The 19,816-nt window shown below is 37.5% G+C and overlaps 1 protein-coding gene across 6 annotated transcripts in view; it reads left to right on the top strand.

Annotated features, from left to right (window-relative positions):
* TAB3 (TGF-beta activated kinase 1 (MAP3K7) binding protein 3) overlaps positions 1 to 17,147 on the top strand; it is a 51,160-nt gene extending 34,013 nt beyond the window's left edge. For 2 of the 6 annotated variants that reach the window (XM_061453332.1, XM_061453331.1), the window contains 5 exons: positions 2,515 to 3,967; positions 7,046 to 7,206; positions 10,531 to 10,624; positions 11,773 to 11,856; positions 14,462 to 17,147. In XM_061453332.1, the coding sequence (XP_061309316.1) occupies positions 2,515 to 3,967; positions 7,046 to 7,206; positions 10,531 to 10,624; positions 11,773 to 11,856; positions 14,462 to 14,610 (1,941 nt within the window). In that variant the 3' untranslated portion in view covers positions 14,611 to 17,147. Of the gene's footprint in view, positions 1 to 2,514; positions 3,968 to 7,045; positions 7,218 to 10,530; positions 10,625 to 11,772; positions 11,857 to 14,461 lie in introns of those variants that run through there. The other 4 variants (XM_061453335.1, XM_061453334.1, XM_061453333.1 and 1 more) reach the window with 4 other exon arrangements.
* The last annotated feature ends 2,669 nt before the right edge of the window (positions 17,148 to 19,816 follow it).

Raw genomic sequence — 19,816 nt, 5'->3', positions numbered from 1 at the left:
TTCCATTTTTTTCTTCCACCTCCATCTAAAATCATAAATTGGAAGTGATGGGAAGTGATAGTAAGCGATCATACATAATCATTTTCATAGTCTTGGTCATCTGGAGATACCTTCCATTAATGGGAAGATTTAGGAGAAGAATAGGGACATACAAGATCTTTTGGCTTTGTGTGTCTGTGGCTAATGTAGAATCTAATGTGATAAACTGCTGGAGATGAAAGTAGTGGCAGAGGAGTAGATTTACTTATAAGCGTGGCTGTAACGTTTGCATTGTGTGTCTTCTAAACCATACAAATACGAATTAATTGATTTCAGAGAACTGTGAAGCAGGGGAAGCCCTGCAGTGTAAAGCTTTACTTATCCTGATGTTCATCTCTACTGTTAAGTACATTATCCTTTTGATGAACTATGTTTGTCATAGACATCTTTAAACTGATAAAATTAAACTGCCCCTAATGCTGCAGAAGCATATATGTATCTATAATAGTGATATTATATATTATGTATATTATATATTACATGTATAGCTGGGTAATGTTGCAAATATCTGTCATTTTTTTTCCAAACCCACTTTATATTTGTTTTAAGATACATGAGCTGGTTTCCATTACATTTTGCAATACATGCTCTAGATGTAAACCAGTGTGTGTTTTGGACATATCAAAAATTGAGGGTGCTTTGAAATGGCAAATATATTCCATACTCTGAGAAAATCACATTTGGGCCTGTCCCTTCTACTTTCTCTCTACCTCCACCCTGATGAAATGACTTTAGGAAGCTGAGGAGTCTATGAAGTTCAGTTTAGAAATTAAGTGGCTTTTTATAGTGGTTAGGTTTTTTGAGATTGCTGTCTTGGAACTATGGTGCTGGTTATTATTACAGGGTCTGATTCCCACATATTCTGGTTTTATTTTTTACTGTGATATGTCTGGATATTTTCATTGACCATTGGAGTCGAGAAAGAAAGCTTCACATGGAAGGAAAGTAGTCAGGGAAAAGTATCTATAGGGTTCATCAAACATAATTGCTAGACACTTCTGTCATGTTCAGTAGTAAGTCTTTGTCTGAGATGCTTAATATGTATGTTTGCCTGATAGTGGAATCATATGAAATTTTGGGAAAGTAATCTTCACTTTAGCATTAAGACTGACTAGGTATCAGTAAAGGACTGATATGACTTTTCAGTTAGTGTGTAGGCTGTTGTGTTACAAGGTCGTGTGAGTATTAATATGTATACAAACTTTACATAGTGATAGTATTTGAAATAGAAGTGAAACCATTAGTGGCATATATTCCTTAAGATGGTAATCTTAGCACACTAAGGAAGGTGGGGGTGTATGCATCTGTATGTAAATATGTACACACTCGTTCTGGTAGGAAGTGCTTTATGTCATAAAACATACCGATCTTGGATCACCTAACAAAGTTAGGGTCCTGAGGGCCAGATGTAGTGGAACTTAGAGTGTGGTGTGGTTTTTTTGTTTTGTTCTTTTTTTAATTTAACTACTGTTTAAATTAAAAACTGAACCCCAGCTGATCAGCTGATACAGACTGTTGTATGAGAAACTGGGGAGAAAAAAAATACACAATCTGGATGGCTTTCTAGTGGTCCTACTCTTAAAGAAAAGCTATCATTTATGTCATTCTTTGAGCAAGACTAGATTAAGCTAGGGAAAGATTAAGGGAAAGGGAATTCTCCATTATACTTTTGATTTGCTTCATAATATGTCTGTATAGTTTCAGCTGCTGGCACCGAAGAAGACATGAAACAATTTCAGGGGTTATTTGGTTTCCTCACTGATGTATTGATAAACATTTTTATTTATTAATTTTGATTTTTTTTTTAACCTTGATTCTGAAAAGCAGCTGAAATTATGTCAGAATTATAAGGTGCTTTATGGAATTGCTGTACTTTTTGAAGCAATACTGATACTGACTTTATTTTTAAGACACTACATTCTGCTGTACCAAGCAAAACTGTGGTTTGTTGGTTGTTTTTTTTGTGTTTTTTTTTTCTATACTAAGAAATTCCTGGGCTTTTAAACTTTCATGTAAAGAGAAATATTCAGGTAAACAGTAAAAAGTGAGAGCAGTAAATGCTCAGGTAAACATTAAAATGTCATCCGCATTTTGGGTTCATCTTTACAGACTTTGCAATTTTGATCTAGTTCAATTTGATCTGTGTTGCTGCTATTAGAAGCATAGATACCTGTTCCTTGCAAAAGATGCTGAGACTTCTAACCATTGCTTTCTCCAAACATGGACTTGTTTTTCTTCATACTGTAGCTAGTGTAACCATAACATTTTGCTAGATGCCATGTGAGCTATGTACTACTTACATACTGTGACTTGGTAGGTATTACTTTTATTTCAAAATTTGTGTTTCTGAGATGTTATCTGTAGTTGTGTTCAAGTTGGGCTTGACTGCAGCTTCAGCTGAATGCTTGTTGAATGCTAAGCAGTGGCATTTTCTTTTGCCATTTGACATTAATATGTGTCCATTCTTACTCCTAGAACAACAACAACCTAGATGCCTGTTGTCGAGCCCTCGCACAGGAGAGCAACAAATACTTATATATGGAGTACCATAGCCCTGATGATACCAGAATAAACAGAAATAGCCTTTTGCACATTAATCTGGGTATTCATCCTCATACCAGCTATCATGCAGGGGATGGAACTCAACTTAATGGTGGTCGTACACTGGTACATAGTTCAAGTGATGGACATATTGATCCACAACGCACAGCAGGTAAACAGCTGATATGCTTAGTCCAAGAACCACATTCTGCTCCTGCTGTTGTGGCAGCTTCTCCTAGTTACAATCCATTTTTCATGAATGACCAGAATAGAAATGCAGCTACTCCTCCTCCACAGCCACCTCCACAGCCATCTTCCATACAACCAGGAATGAACACGTCTGCTATGCAAGGCCCTCCTCCCACGTATATGCACATACCTCGGTACAGTACAAATCCCATTACTGTTACAGTATCACAAAACCTCCCCTCTGGACAGAGTGTACCCAGAGCTCTACAAATTCTTCCACAGATTCCAAGCAATCTCTATGGGACTCCTGGTTCTATTTATATAAGACAAACGTCTCAGAGTTCTTCAGGACGACAGACTCCTCAGAATACACAGTGGCATTCATCACCACAGGGCCCAGTTCCACATTATTCTCCCCGTCCTCTACCTGTGTATCCCCATCAACAGAACTACCAACCTTCTCAGTATTCTCCTAAACAACCCCAGATCCCTCAGTCAGCTTTTCGATCACCACCGGCATCTCAGTGTCCCTCTCCCTTTGGCTCTCCTCAACACCAAGTTCAACCTCCTCAGTTGAGTCATCAGAGTTCACATGTTTTCATGCCTCCTAGTCCTTCAACTGTCCCACCCCATCCATATCAACAAGCATCCCAGACTTTTCAAAAACAAGGTGGTCACTCTGTATCATATCTTCCTACTTTTGCTGGACCGAGTTTATCCAAAGGTTCCATGAATAAAATAGAAATTACAGTTGAACCACCACAAAGACCTGGGACTGCAATGAACAGAAGTCCTTCACCAATAAGTAATCAACCATCTCAACGAAACCAGCATCCGCTGTATACAGCCACTACTCCTCCTTCAAGCTCTCCATCAAGAGGTATGTCAGGTCAACCCAAACCTCCATTTAGTGTTAATCCAGTATATATTACCTACACTCAACCAACTGGACCTACAGGTGCACCAACACAGTCTCCTCGGGTAATGGTATCTCAGCCAAACCCAACCATTTTTAAAATCACAGTAGGTCGAGCACCGACTGAGAATCTTTTAAATTTAGTGGACCAAGAAGAGCGTTCTGCAGCACCAGAACCTATTCAGCCTATTTCTGTAATCCCAGGATCTGGAGGAGAAAAAGGAAGCCATAAGTATCAGAGAAGTTCTAGTTCTGGATCAGACGACTATGCTTACACTCAAGGTAAATGTTTCACCCTGCAAATTATATTAATGTAAAATGGATTTTCAGCTTGATTTTGCTACTTTATAAGTGAGAATTTTTGAATCTGTTCAGAGGAAAATAGGAATTGCACCAAAAATCTGTTACTGAGTTTGGTTTGATTTTTTTTTTTTTTTTTTTTTTTTTAGAAAATTTGCCAAGTTTCAGTCTAATACATAAAGAATTTCTGAGTTTCTTAAAATTGTTATGCTTTTGATATTGGGTGTCTCCTTAAAAAAAGACATTACTGCTAACAGGAGTAACTAGTTTGCTCAAATACTGTTTGTAAATTCTGAGCTGTCAATTTATTTTATTTGCTCTGTGTTTGGATGCTTTATAAAACCTGAAGCACCAACTTCTGCAGGGAATTTGAATTCAATTTATTTGCCTTAGATTAAAGAGTACTAAGTGAAAGTGGAGCGTGAGGTAGGATTGCAGCTACAGTTACATCTGGTGTCAATAAAAATATTTTTGTTTTCAAAGGTATTAAAATAATTATTTTTAAGAACTTAATCAAAAGTTCACTCTTTCCACATAAAATTTTCAAACAGGAGAAAGTGATTGGCAGACAGATTTTAGGACATGTGTTCTGGGTTAGAATGTGGTTAGATTTGATGCCATGTATAAATGAAGAATTAAGTAATTTAGTAAAAAAAAAAAAATTCTGACCTTTAGCTGAAAACTCTTTTTCTCAGAATAATCTGCTTTATAGATTTGAACATTTAAAATTGAGCAAAGGAATCAGTCTGCAAGCAAACCAATCATTTGGGTTAGTGACAGAATGATAATCAGTAACAATTACTGAAAGAGTGTGCTTTGTTTTGTGATTTGTGTTTGGAAAAGAGAGTCTATTCCTTCATTGTTCCTTCTAGCTTTCCTTTCCCTTTAGAGAGCTGATACAGTGATTATAATGCTGCCCTGTAGTTATTGATTTCTTATTTTGTTTTGTGTCTTTTGAGCTGTTCTAACTCATCAAAAAGGAACTGTTCTGTACCTGTTAGACCCAATTAGAGTGTTATTTAGAGAGAATGAATGCTAGCAGGTGTGTAACTCATAGGCCTTATGTTTTGTTTGATGATGTTCCTATTACAGCTTCATTAAAGATTGTAGTTTACATGAGAAAACTGTAAGTAGCTTCACATAACTGAAAAAAACATCATGAAATGTAGAAATCTGGTTTTACCTTTGCATCTTTGATGGGATTTGCGTATTTGGAAAATAAAACCAATAAGACTAGTTAGTATGTACTTTCTGGGGAGCATCTGCTTTTGTGGCAATATCTACCACAGCTGGGACTTTATAGAGCCTTTGGTATTGTTGCACTCTGAACTCTTGATGGAAATAAATTGTAGAAGAATAAATGTTACATTCTTTATTACAACAAAGGACTTATAAAGAGGATTATATTTAACAGCTTAATATAGGGAACAAGGTTGTTTAATTTCCTTTTGAACATGAACCATTGTGAAATTTATTGCCAAAATCCATTCTGATGTCAGCACTTCCACTGTTTCTTTGTAGTGTGAGTCATGTTTGATGACTTGGTCTAGAGTATAATGCAAAGCTATACAATATAGTCATACTGGGTGTTAAGTTGGAAGAGTCACACAAAACCAAGGTTTGATAGCAATAGTGCAAAATCATACAGCCTGGCATCTGTACTTTTGTGATCTCTTAGACTACTTTGACTTACACTACTTCAGCAAGTAGGGAACAATTTTGTTCAGTAATAGTGGTATCTATATTATGAAAACTTGTGATGTTATCCTTTGATAGGATTTTCAGTGCACAGAATACTGACAAACCCCACTCATTTTTATGCTGCTGACTGTTTGGGTTTAGGGGGGTTTGGGTGGGGTTTTGTTTGTTTTTTTTTTTTGTTGTTCTGTTTGATTTGTTTTGGTTGTTTGGAGGTGGTTTTCTGCTCCACAGTAAATTGTGTCATATTGTTGCTAATTTTTCTAACTTTTTTTTTTTTAATTAAAATATCCATGAGGTATGATGTGGGTTTTCTCTCCCTGTGTCGGATAGGGGTGAAGAAAAGAGCAGGTACGGGCCAGTGCTTGTCTGAATACCCACAGCAAATTTCTTTTGCTTTTCTCTGTCCTGCTAGACTTTAATCAGGTAAAACCAGCCAGATCAGAAAGTGCAAAGTATCACACTAATTGTCTTGCCCAGTTTTTGCATCATGATGAAATACTGAGAAATGCTCTTCCTGCAGAAACTTGAGTATTATTTTCTAGCTAGTCAGAGTTTGTTCTTTGGCTTCTCTGGGAGCTCAACATCAGTTTGTGACTGAGAGTCATGAATTTCAGTACCAAACCAAAAATGTCAGAGAATGATTACCAGCAGAGAGAGGTTAAAGGACAGTGAATCAGCTCTAATGTAGAACTGAAGACCCTGAAACACCTGAGCTGCCTCTGCTTTTCATTTTTTGGATTCTCTGTCTGTTTTATTGAAGTTGTATAGATTTGCCTTTGGGTACTGGGAAACATAGAGTATTGAGAATTACAGTACTCTCTGAAAAATCTAAGACTACTTTAAAGTTGTTATAGCATAAACTGTAATAGCAGTGAAAAACTCTGTTCAGGACTGACGTTTGGCTTATGTCTCAAGGCTAGTGTGTCAGCTGCTGTTGAGCAGCATATACGAAGTGTGTTACCTTCTGATCTTACCTCTGGTATTTATTTTTTTTTCTTTGCCAGTACAGTATTAATATAACTAGGTTGCTGTTGCATCCTGAGAAGCTGTCTCCTTGTACAGGTGCCTTTGTATTTTTGAGATGAGAAAGACCAAATGCAAAAAAAGAAGCTTTGACCAAAATGGTAATATCAACTTCAAGTTACTGTCTAAAGCGTGTTTTTATTCTGGAAGAACTTTGTTCTAAATTGTAGTTCATTTGGCATGAAAGCATCTTCACACTGATACTTGGCTGCATGTTTATGGTCACTTTTTTTTTTTCCGAGAAGGGTCACTCATGAATATTAGGCGTATGTTGACAATTCAGTTTTCTGGGGTTTTGTGTGTTAGTAACTCTTTCTTTTCCATGTACAACATTAGCCTTGCTGTTACATCAGCGAGCAAGGATGGAGAGATTAGCAAAGGAACTGAAGCTTGAGAAAGAAGAGCTAGAACGCCTGAAAGCTGAAGTCAATGGTATGGAGCATGATCTAATGCAGAGGCGGCTTCGAAGAGTTAGCTGTACAACTGCAATTCCAACAGTAAGCAATTTGTTAGTATTTTAATTCAAGATACAAATTTATTTTTTATATTTTCATGAACTGCAGTATTACAAAAAAAGAAAAAAAACATTTTGGGGTATAAAGTCTTCGATCATTGAAGGTGATTTTTTGTAACTTCTTGGCTTGTTGTAACCCAGTTCTTGTAATTTAGAAGCAGATATATGTCCAGATTTCTCAGTGTTCACAACAATTTCTGAAACTTGCATATATGTGCTTTTCTGGGCCACAGAGCTGAATAGATAGTTACTTTCCTAGCAACCTATACAAGTATGTGTTCAAGTCTGTTCAAAAAGCCCATGCCATATACAGCTTGGTGTTCATGAAGCAAGGTTTCACTTTTTTGAAGTTGTTTTGTTGTATTGAAACATTTTGTTGTTTGAGGAGCTGCATCTCGTATGCAATCTATTTCCCATTTGGTATATGCAGATTATGCCAAGTGACTTTGTGGCCAAGTGGCAGCGTTGGCTCAAGTAGTTGGCACCCCTCTCTCACCTTTTCCGTGTTGATATTTTCTATCTGTATGGCTTCACACCTGCAAGTGACTTTAGCCCAAACACCTGTATGGCTCTGATAAGAGAATTCATTTGACTGAAAAATACCTTCCAGTTTGAGCAGTTGTTAGCCAAATCAGTTCAGACTTACTATCTGTATTGACGTGAACAGTGCACACAGTTGTAGGCTGGAAGGCATAGTAGGGGCTTTTAGCTGCTATGTATGTCTCCCCCGTTTCAGGGCAGCTTTCTGCAGATATGTTCCAGGGAGGAGTACAGAGGTATTGTCTTGAGTGTGCAGGGAGGAGGTTAGGAAAGCCAAAGCCCAACTGGAGTTGAATCTAGTACAGGATGTCAAAGACAAATTGAAGGCTAGTGAAAATGTGGGCCCATTGCTTAACAATACAGGAAGCCTGGTTACATAGGACATGGAAGAGGCTGAGATTGAATGCCTTCTTTACTTAAGTCTTTACAGGCTTTCAAGAATCCTTACTCCAAGAGAACCCCAGGAAAAGTCCAGAGCAAGGAAGGTATACCTTTGGTGGAAGAGGATTAGGTCAGGGAATACTTAAGCAAAGCAGATACACCCTGAGTTCATGGTCCTGGATGGGATGCTGAGGGATCTGGCATATGTCATTGCAAGGCCACTCTATATAATATTTGATTGATAATGGTGTTTGGGAGAAATGCCCAAAGACTAGAGGAGAGAAAATGTCACTTCTGTCTTCAAGAATGAATACCCGTGGAACTATAGGCTGGTTGACCTCACCTTGATCCCTGGGAAAGTGATGGAGCAGCTAATCCTAGAGACTCTTTCCAGGCACATTAAAAGCAATCAGTAGTCAGCATGGATTCACAGAGGGAAAGTCAAGTTTCAGAGTTGAATAAACTTCTAGGATGAAAGTACTTTCCTGGTAGATATGGGGAGTGCAGTGGTTGTTGTTTACCTAGACTTCCTGTAAGGCTTTCAACATCATCTTATTTAAGATCTTCATAGAAAAGCTGATGAAGTGGGGGCTGGATGAACAGCAACGTGGATTGAAAATGGGCTGAATAGCCCGGCCAAGAGTGTGGTAATCAGTGGCACAAAGTCTGGTTGGAGGACAGTGCTAGCAGTATACTGCAGGGGTCAGTGCAGGGTCTGACCCTGGTTCACATCTTCCTTAATTATCTGGGTGATGGGGCAGGGTGTACCCTCAGCAAGTCTGCTGATGACACAAAACTGGGAGTGTTGTGCTGCCATTCAGAGCAACCTCAACAAACTGAAGAAATGGAGTGGCAGGAACCTAACGCCATTCAGCAAGGGGAAGTAATAAGTCCTGACTTGGTGACAACCCTATGCACCAGTATAAATTGGAGGGTGGCCAGCTGGAAAACATTTTTTCAGATAAGGCCCTGGTGAGACCAAGCTGAAAATGGGCCAGCAATGTGGCAAAGGCTAACGATACCCTGGGCTGCGTTAGGAGTGTTGCCAGCAGCAGGGGGGAAGTTACACTTCCCTTTTATTCAGCACTGTTGAGGCCACACTTGGAGTATGCTGTCCAAGAGTGGGCTCCCCAGTGCAAGAGAGAGGTCATACTGGAGAGTCTAGTGAAGTGCTGCAAAAATGATTTACCATCTCTCCTGTGAGGGCTTGCTGAGAGAGCTAGGACTGTTCAGCCTGGGGAAGAGAAGACTTAAGGGGTTCTTGGCAATGTACAGAAATACCTGAAGGGACGGTCCAAAGAGAGTAGAGACAGGCTTTTTCCACTGGTGCCCGCTGGAAATGGACACACACTGCAACACAGGTTGCAGGTGTGTTAGTAACTCTTTCTTTTCCATGTACAACATTAGCCTTGCTGTTACATCAGCGAGCAAGGATGGAGAGATTAGCAAAGGAACTGAAGCTTGAGAAAGAAGAGCTAGGGACGGTCCAAAGAGAGTTTCTGCAGAAACTGGTGGGCAGAAACTGAAATACAGGATGGCCCCTCTGAACATAAGGAACCATTTCTTTACTATGTGGTTGACTGAGTACTGCCACAGGTTCGCCCCGGAGGTGTGGAGTCTTCATCTCTGGAGATACTCAAGAGCCCTTTGTCATCTGGGTGGAGGTGTTGGGCCAGGTGACCTCCAGAGGTCCCTTCCAACCTTGAACTCTCTGTGATCTTGTTGACTCTGTGATGCTAGAATATATCCTAGGATAAGATGGTTATTCCTACATATGTGTTAATAATCACTGCTGCTAGCACTAAGAGCGCTTTGTATTGCAGTAACTTTGGGTTTCTTAATGGTATGCAAATATATGGATTTAAGTAACTGATTATTCTATTAAGAATAATTACTGCCTTGCAGCATTGAAGTATTTAAATATACTGAGTTAGAAGGTTTGGCGTGTTGGAGCTCTTTGGGGTGATGCATATAAATAAACCTCTGACCTTACTCGGTTATAATCAAATAATAATTAATGTGAACTGCAGCTCATATGCTGTTTCCTAATCATCTCAATTTAAGCTCACATAGCAAGTCATCTGTTTATGCAGAATTTTGTAAGGTGCATGGTTTTATAAACTTGAGCCTAGCTGTATCTTCTTACTCATTAATTTTAATATTAAGTAACTTGTTAACTTTCCTCCTCAAATGCCAGCAGAAGAATATTTTTTGAGAGAATAAATTGGGTTGGGGGAATGGGACAGAGTGGGCTCTTGGCTTTCTTTTCAGTGTCTTATCCATATTCAGTTTCTAATAAGGATGTTACAGATGTAGCAAAGTTATTTCTATGTCAGATAAGATACTAACTTTCCCACAACTACTATTTTGGGTTGCTTCTTTCTAGCCTGAGGAAATGACCAGATTGAGAAGCCTCAACAGACAGCTCCAAATAAATGTTGACTGCACACTGAAAGAAGTTGATCTCCTTCAATCTAGAGGTATACAATTGATACTTAAAAAAAAAAAAAATCCACCATAATTTGTGGGTTTAATAATAATGACTGGGAGTGTTGATCTCCTTGAGGGTATGAAGGCTCTACAGAGGGATCTGTATCAATGGGCTAAGGCCAGTTGTATAAGGTTCAGCAATGCTCAGTCCTGGGTCCTGCACCTGGATCACAATAACCCCATGCAACAGGCTTGGGGAAGAGGTAGTAGTGAGGTAGGTACCGATCTCTTCTCCCAGGACAAAAGGAAACTTTCACAGTCCATATACCTCAGGCTTAGAAATAGGCTGCCCAGGGAAGTGTTTGAGTCACCATGCCTGGAGGTATTTAAAAGATGTGTGTGGGATTTAACAGACATTGTTTAGTGGTGGGCTTGGCAATGCTAGGTTAAGGGTTGGACTTGATCATCTTGAAAGTCTTTCCCAACCTAAACTATTCTGTGATTCTAATATAGTATGTGCTCAAATTTGGATACTTGGACTCTTTAAAGTTCACTTTTGTTTATCAATATCAACTTCTTTTTCAGTTGCAACCTGATAAACTTGACTTTCCAGTATTTCTGTTGGCCAGGTTAAATTACGTTACCAAGAAAGTGGTGACTTAAAGTGACTTTGTCAAGAGCAAATGGAAAAAAAAAAAAACAACCAAACTGAACACAAACCAACCAAAAAACGACCATTAAGTAAACGTTCTTTGCTTAAATTTTTACCTGTTTGCTGATGAAAGCTCTGACCATATAATGCAAAACAGAGGTACAGGTTGCACCCAAGAAGCTGGCAAGCAGAAATCTACTTTGGTCTTTTAACGTCCTTTTTCTATGACAGAAACTTTGACATAAATACAGTCAAATAGATTGGAATATGCATACCAGGAATGCTTCCTGCAGAAAAATTTACATTTTCACATATTTTTAAAGTAATACAGAATGTTGAGCTGGAGTTGATTCTTCAATATGGGATTGTCCTGTGGAAAAAAAAAACTAGAATCAACACAAAACTGAAAATATGTGACAAAAGATTACTTGGGAAAAAGCTAATGTATAGCGGCATAATAAAAAGACGTTTAAAATCTGAATCTCTACATGTTCATATTGCTGGCATATGTATGTAAATAACCTTCTCACTTGTCTTCTCTGACAGGGAACTTTGATCCAAAAGCTACGTGTAACTTCTATGATAACATAGAGCCTGGTCCTGTTGTGCCACCAAAGCCATATAAAAAGGGTAGGTCAACAAACAAGCATCAAGTTACCTAATGTGCAGGGAGAGCTTTTCTCCTTTTTTAAAAAAATCCCTGTGATGACAGAAAGCAATTCTAATGTTTATAATTTTTCTCTATATATGAACCAAACCAGAATGATTTTGTGTAAGTACACGAACCCTGGCTACAGCTTGTTTTCCTCAGGCAGCTTTTTGCAATGAATGCTCTGTTGATGTTGTTTCTAAATACTGTTATTCACTACTAGAAAGGGAGTGGAAAGTATATAAACTTTTACATGTTAACTTGAGCTTCCTAATTAAGTTTTTTTTAAATACTTCAAGTTGGAAAGTTCTGTGTCAGGTTTGTTTTGCTGTCCTCTAATATGTGTTTAGTTTTTATAGTTCAGTTGGTTTATTTTATGCAAGTCACAGCAGCTTTTAAAATTTGCATTGTATTTTAACTTACCTGGTCACACTTTCAATATTTTTGTTCAAAGTACGGATTTCACAGTAGCCCTGAATTTTTAGCACAGCAAGAGCATGAGATGTCTTTAAGAACCAAGACGGAACACATTTCCTCACGTGGCTCTAAGGAGATAACAGTGTCCCACTTGTACAAATTCATTAGTGGTTTCTAAAGTTTTCTGGGCTACTTGTATAGTATCTAGGACTCATATGTATAGTGGGACACTTAAGTTTTATGTATGCACAGGAGTTAAGTGTTTAGTCTCACTTCTTGTACAGTGGAGATTCAGTTAGTATATCCCAAAGTGACTCAACACCTAGTCACTGTTCAGTAGCTTTCTGAACTCCACTATATTTAGTGGTAATTTTTGTGCAGAATCATACCCTTTGTCGGGGGGGGGGTTGGACCTTTTGGTTTGATTTTGTTGTTTTGATTTTTACTTTTCTTGCTGGAATCTGTGAAAAGAATGGTTTCAAATGTTAGTGGAAGTTTTTAAACACTTTCTGTCTTTTTGCTGAAATAGCCAGTCTGGAATCTTGTGCTCTGATAAAGAGAAAACAGTGGTCTCATCACATATAACATTTTCAGATAAAAGATTTATAATATTTGTTTGGTTATGTAGTTAAGGCCTTGCTACTTCATGATACGTAAAGAGTTTCTGTTTATTGCATTAGCCTATTTGATTTATTACAAATAACATGCAAAATAACATGCAAAACTTACATGAAATAAATGATTTTATTTGGCAGTTGGAAAGATAATGTATTGTACAGATTTGTACAATTTTTATGACTAGCTTTCTGGTTGGCTGTGAGCTTACTAGAGGTAATTTTAGGGTTAGTGTACTGTCTTCTGAGTTTGGCTTTTAACATGGAGTCATCAAAATTGTTTGGTTTGTTTTTTTTCTCCCCTTAAAATTGCAGTCCCCTAATACTCAGTTGTTGAAGCTGTGGGCAGGCAGACATATCTGAGCAGACAATGGTTTGCTCTGTGCTGCTCTCTGGCCAGTCAGCATGATGCAGTCTAGTGTCCCGCTACTTGCTTGCTTAGAAGGAATTTGTGGAGGCCAAGCACTGTTAATGTAACTATACCACTTCTGGACTGGAAGAAGGTTTACATCTAAGCAAGGAGGTTACTTTTGTTTTCTTTAAGTATGCCTCTCAAGGCAAATGTAAATACTGTTTGCGTTAATGTTGCCATCAGCCACCTACTAGACTTCTTAGCAGATGACAGCAGTGTGTGCACTTTGAATTAAAAATTGCAGTTCTTTTTTTTCAACATGAGTTTTCTTTTAATTAGGCTGTTCTACAGATGTTTGTTTAGCAGATGCGTATCTTAACTTTACCCTCTGGGTATGTGTGCAAATGTTGTTTTAAACATTAACATTATATAAAATGTTGTTTCCACATCCTAGGAGTATTTGTCACTTTTAGTTGATTACCTGTGGTCTTGAAGTGGTGGTAGGAGAAATCAGGTAACCAAGTCTGTGGGTTAATACCTATGTATGATTTGCATATGGGTTGACTTTATGAGTGAAAACACTTAAGTGCTGCTTCACATACATACATCCCTGCTGCAGAGCCATGAGGAATTAAAACAATCATCTTGTTTTGGAACAGGCCTTTCATTTTATTTTTATGTTGTAGTTTCATCAGCCAGGATGAAAGCTAGATAAAGATGCAGAAAATAGATCATCTCTCAAACTGTTTGAAGGAACTAAGTTAGAAATAGTCTTTTACTTTAGGTAAAGTAGGGTTATTGGAATTTAGAATTTGGTAAGAGACTGCTGTATGTAAAGCTGTGAAGTCATTCCTTAACAGGATGGTGTTGCAGTGCCAGTAACAAACTTTTCAGTACATTTTAAGCTATTTAAACCTTTGGCAGTTATCAGTGGCCTAACAGTAGTGACTGCTCTTTTTGTTTTTATTGTAGTATGTTGACTACTTTCTAGAAGTGAAATACTTCAGTATTTCACAAACTGAAACAGAAATGCTTTCGTGAAAAAGACCTGTAATGTTACCTAAGTGGAAAGGTTTCAACCTTCACTTTAAGACAGAATGTTTAATGAGGTGACAAACCATGGTAGTGTGATCTTGCCTATCATCCTTCTCTTCTGGAAAAAGAAAAAAAAAAAAATGCATGTTTTCCTTTGCCTTTTTTTAGAGCATCAAAGCAGCTCCAAACAGACTCCACGGACTCACCCAAGAGATGAAGATTTTGAAGGGGCTCCATGGAATTGTGATAGCTGCACCTTTCTAAATCACCCAGCACTAAATCGCTGTGAGCAGTGTGAAATGCCGAGATACACCTGAAAATCAGGAAGGGGCTGCATTGTGTTGAAAACAGGCTCTCAAGCCAACAGCTGTAGGAGAAGGAAACACGGGGAACCTTTCACTCCATCTGCCCGGCCTTTGCTAGTCAACAGTCTTCATACTGCAAGGGGTGGGAGTAATGTGGTAGGATGTTTCTGCTGGTGCTACACTGAAAATGAACTAATTAAAGGTGAAATTCTTTCTTATCCCATTGCAGTGAGCAAAGCAGAAAATGAAACCTGAAAATGTAAAAGGATTAATTTTGGGAAGAATGTATACAGGAAAGCAAATAACTACTGGTGTTTAGTCCTGTGGTTATAGTTACTGCTTAGTGGCTCAAGAAAAAAAAAAACTTTTTTTTTTTTTTTTAATAAAAAATTATAGGATGCTTAGTAATGGTGTGAAATACTACACTTAACCAGAAACTGAAGAGCCAGAGCTGACTTAACCTGGCCACAGCTAGCTGGAAAACAAAGGCTCCCTGTGCTTCTAGATTGTAAGCTACTGAAAAAAGGAGACAGGTAAATGCAATGATAAATTTTACAATGTATAAAAAAACAAGGAGAAGGTATTTGTAATGCTGCTTTTTTTCAGGGTAACTTATGTCTACAAGAAAAATTGCTGTTTGAAATAGTAACCTAAGGTGACTAAATGAGATACCGTATGAGTGTTAAAGAGTTTAATCAGAGGTAATTTTTTACAATCCCTTTTGCTTGTACAGTGCTCACCTGGCTGTGTCAACACTGGTAATAAACTAAGAATGAATTCTACCATATTACAGACAAAACTACTGCTGCATGCTTTCATTAGGCCGTTGTATTTCAAAGCTAAAAGTATTCTTTTATATACAACAATCTTCTAAGCCTGTGCTATGTAGCAGCACAGCTACATATGCCAAACACAGACTACTCCAAATTCAGTTTGGAAGACTTGAGCTCAGCCATGGTTGCGTATGAGAAGAATTTTACCCAGCTCTTTAGGCCTTCTCAGCTTCCAATTCGTGAAGAATTCTTGATGTTTACAGCACAGAAGGTACTTTGTGCCCCAGTTCAAAGTTAGCTGAAAAATAATTAATCAGTTAGCTCTTCAGTAAAGGTTTATTTGCACATTGTTAATAAACCAGCCTGTATAAAATAGCAAATGCCAGATCTTGAAAAATTACACACCGCATTCTTTTTATTTTGTTCAGGAAATACTTGCCGTAGGTTGAAGAACACAAGACTTGCAACTGAAAATCACACTGGTACTTTCATGCATACGATATACTGTATTATAAAAGTGATGTTCAATTTGTTTGAATGCTTCAGGTTGCTGTAATAAAGCACTCAATACTTGTGAAATCGAACTTGGGTTTGGGCAGCTGAATGATTATGTTACACACTGTGTGGCTGAGTAGAATGTTCTTGTGTACTGGTGAGAAGCTGGTACAGTGCATTTGAGTTTTTTGCATCTGATTCTTTGTCAAGAGATGCAACCAAGCACATCAGCTGAATCATGGTAATTGACTTTGCAACTGTGAGGCAAAATGTGCTAGCTAAAATTTAGCAGAAGACTACTTCATTTTAAATAGTTTTTAGCTTATGGCAACCACATCCATATGGTCAGTTATCACAATTCTCTTGATGTGTGATAAGATGTTAAGCTGTGGTAGAACAATCATGTGTCTGAATCCTTTTTTAAAATAAAGCAGCTGTTACAAGGGGTGGGTGGAAGAAAACTCATCTTGACTTCACTGCTCAATCTGGTGTCTTCTCTCCCTGCAATTTGTAAAGGTAACAGTAAAAACCAAATTGTGATCTTAGATGAGGAACCAGTATTTTTATCTAGCATTTTTTCAATATGTTCTTGCCCTAATTAAATCTTCAGCATAGTCTTAAATAAGCTAAGAGAACTCCAGCAATCAGTGTGCACCACTGATGAGCAAAACAAAGTCAAAGGCATCAGAGCTAGTTTTTCTTCCTTCCTAATGATTTATATTACTATGTGGGGAGCTCATCACATGTGGAAAGGAATAAAAAATTCAGTGTCAGTTGAAGTTAGAAAGCAAATATTAATTTTGGTCATGTAGGTGGACAGTTTGACAAAACTGAGATAAATAGAAAGATGAGCAGAAACATTACACCTAGGATGAGCAGTGCCATTGCTGTTATCAGCTGTATAATGAATTACTCAAAACAATACCAGTAACTTCATGACTTTTCTATTGTGATGCCTTTGCCTTTGTATTATTTCAATTTTCTGTTCATTTGTACTAATGCTGAAGTTCTAGAAGCATTTGTTTTTGCTGGAAATACAGAATGATAACAACTGAAATGAGAGTTAGCAAATGAGAATAGGTGTGTCATGCATCAATACAGTTGTGCCGTTTTCAGACAGAATAAATGCTACTTTTGAAGAGGGGCAGGGGAGGAATATATGTAGTCCAATAATTCCCTGAACTGTAATAACCATTAATGGAGGCTTGGAGTATCTTAGTTGTAGTTTCACCAGAGGAAGAGAAGGAAGGCTGCCATGACAGCAAAATGCTTTTTGGAAGACTGAGTGAGTGCAGTTAAATTTCAAATGAATTCCTTCATACCAATAATACTCCAGTTTTTCAATTACTCTAATTTTTTGCCTGTACAAAAAAAACCAAACCAATGAATGCTTCTGTTCTGTTCTTTTCTTGTAAATGCCCATCCTTAAATATTAATAGTCAAGACTTTACATGGTGCTTGAATATTCCTAGTTTGTTGGAATGTAAATTGTATTTTGAATATCGGAAGATCCATTTTCCTTCTGAAAGAAGGTGGCGCCGTACACACCCCAACTGAATTGTAGATTATACCAAAAAGATTGGTTTATGTAATATTTATTGAATGCACATAATGTCAGCTGGCATATGAAATGCACTGTATTGTATAAAACGTGTGTGTGTGTGTATGTATGTGTGTGTGTGTGTGTGTGAATGGTGGGATGCTGATGCCATTGTGTTGAGTTAATGCACTACTTGTGTTTTGTTTTTTTTTTCTTAATGACTGAGCTTTCCCTCAACCATGCTACTAGATTGATAGAGTTTGTAACTGACTTGGACATTCAGATATTCAAAATTACTTCACTTTTCATGGAAATTTTATAAAGCTTATTTTGTATTTACTGTGCTATTAAGAATAATTCCCTTTTAATTATAGAATACTACTGTAGTTCTTTAAAAGTTTATTTAGAGTGGGGCTTGTGGAAAATGATTCAGAATATAGTAAACCAAAAGAAATCCTGAACTTTGGATCTGTTTTTAATTTTATGTAATTATTAGTCTTTTTATGGGTGAAGAGGAGGAAAGGGGTGGGAAGTCAAGCGAAAGGAAGTCCTTTGTAAAATGTAGTCTTAGATCAGATTGAATTGTGTATCTGTGTGTCTGTGGTATGTGTGTGTTTCCCTTGAAAAATGGGAGGTGTGGTGAAAAGGTGTAATAATTCTTAAAAGAGCTGGTCTCAGTACTTAATTATGATATGCTACTAAATCACATTTAAAGAAAATCCAACAACTTTCCATTCAGTTACTTTATCCCAGTTATACATCTCTCATTTCAATTTCTAAGTACTTTTACATTTAATGTTGATTGTAAAACCCCTTGAAACTGAAATAAAAATACTTGAGTTGAAGTGGGGACAAAACCAAACCAATAAAGAATGTTTTAAAAAAGAATGTGAGAATATTAAATATGTTGAAAACCAGCTTGTCATCAAGATGATAGTTTTTGTTTTAAAATTCAGTGGTGTACCCTAGAATGTGAAAATGACTATCCTGATGAGAAGTGGACAGTTGGACATAAACAATTCATCAGCTTGTTTGGTACCACAGAATTTACATGCTCACTACTACAGTGACTCTAAATCCCGTAAGGAAAGACAACGTGTACAGGTATCACATCTCATAGTAGTACTGTTTCTATGTGCTGCTGCATTTGTTTCGTTTCAAAATGTCAATATTATACAAACCTAGACATGACTGAATTCTGCCAGACTTCTTCAGTTTGGGGCTTTCACTGCTGTTTATGTCCATAAATATTAATGCAAATATTTTTCTTGGGTTTGAATAATCAGAAATCAGTGGAGTTAATGCAATATTATAATCCTGGATTTTCACCTTTGAAACTGATTTTAAAAGAAACCTATGTTCTTGAAACTTATTTATTTATGGTGACACCAGTGTATCTGATCCATATTTCCTGCTGTGTGAAACCCTGTTAATTTTTTCATTAAAAAAGAAGACACAGTCTTGTTTAATCCTGTATATATGGTGTCTACATTCTAGATTTGTGTATGCTGTGAATGAACTTATTACTAAGAGATGAAATTGTATAAAAGCATTCAGAGGCTATGCATGCATGGTACCTCCAGAAAGTGCATACTCCGAGTTGCAGATTCCTGCAAAAATAAATTAATAAAACTAAGCAAACATCACATCCTGCATTTGTTCTTCTATATAGTAGGAAACATTTAAGAAGTACAGCCTTTTTGCTTTCATAGCCCAATTATTTCTGGTCTTTCACTAGAGCCCTTAGCAATAGCAAATTTGTTTCAGGGCTCTTGGGGTTTTCTTTTGGTGATTGATATAATTGTCATTAGGCAATTGCTGAACAGAGAACTGGGGTGCAGATCTTGTTCCTGTGAAGGTAGACAGCTTTTATAAGTGGGAGTCCCATTTATATGATTGTATTCTGTGAAGCCCCTGGTGTAGAAACAGGATATAGGATGTTCAGAGTGGGAAAGTGGGCTCATCACTTTTCTCTTACTTTGGAATGGAAAGCTCTCATTAAATGAAGAGCTTTCCCTGCTCCAGCAGATTGTCACTTTTGGTTGGGAGCCTTCACTGCAGGCATTCCTGCTCATGCTTGTAGTATCTGGATTGCAAAAATTCCATCTTCTGCTGTAACCTCTTGCAGAAAGGCACTGCTCTAGGAGAGGATAGAGAATTTGAAACGCATAAATCAGTTTGCAGGCGATTTCATTAGTGTGCCTTCTCAATTATCTTGATTGCATCAGCTCATCATAATCTAAAACTTGGAAGCTGTGCCTCAGCTGTGTTTTGTTCACATGCAGTTTCAGTCATTAAGCACATTCTGGTCTAACAAAACCACTGCAACTTTGTGTTTGGGCTTTTCTCAGCAAACGTATGTAAGGATTTAGTTTTGCATTTCTTTTGCGAAATTGAATTTATAAAAAAA

Source organism: Pezoporus flaviventris, unplaced genomic scaffold (assembly GCF_033815535.1).
Source record: "Pezoporus flaviventris isolate CSIRO_AGI_PZ_B2104156 unplaced genomic scaffold, CSIRO_AGI_Pfla_v1 ptg000015l, whole genome shotgun sequence".
Lineage (NCBI taxonomy): Eukaryota > Metazoa > Chordata > Aves > Psittaciformes > Psittacidae > Pezoporus > Pezoporus flaviventris.
Note: the sequence above shows the minus strand (reverse complement) of the source record. Positions and strands in the feature narration are given on the sequence as shown.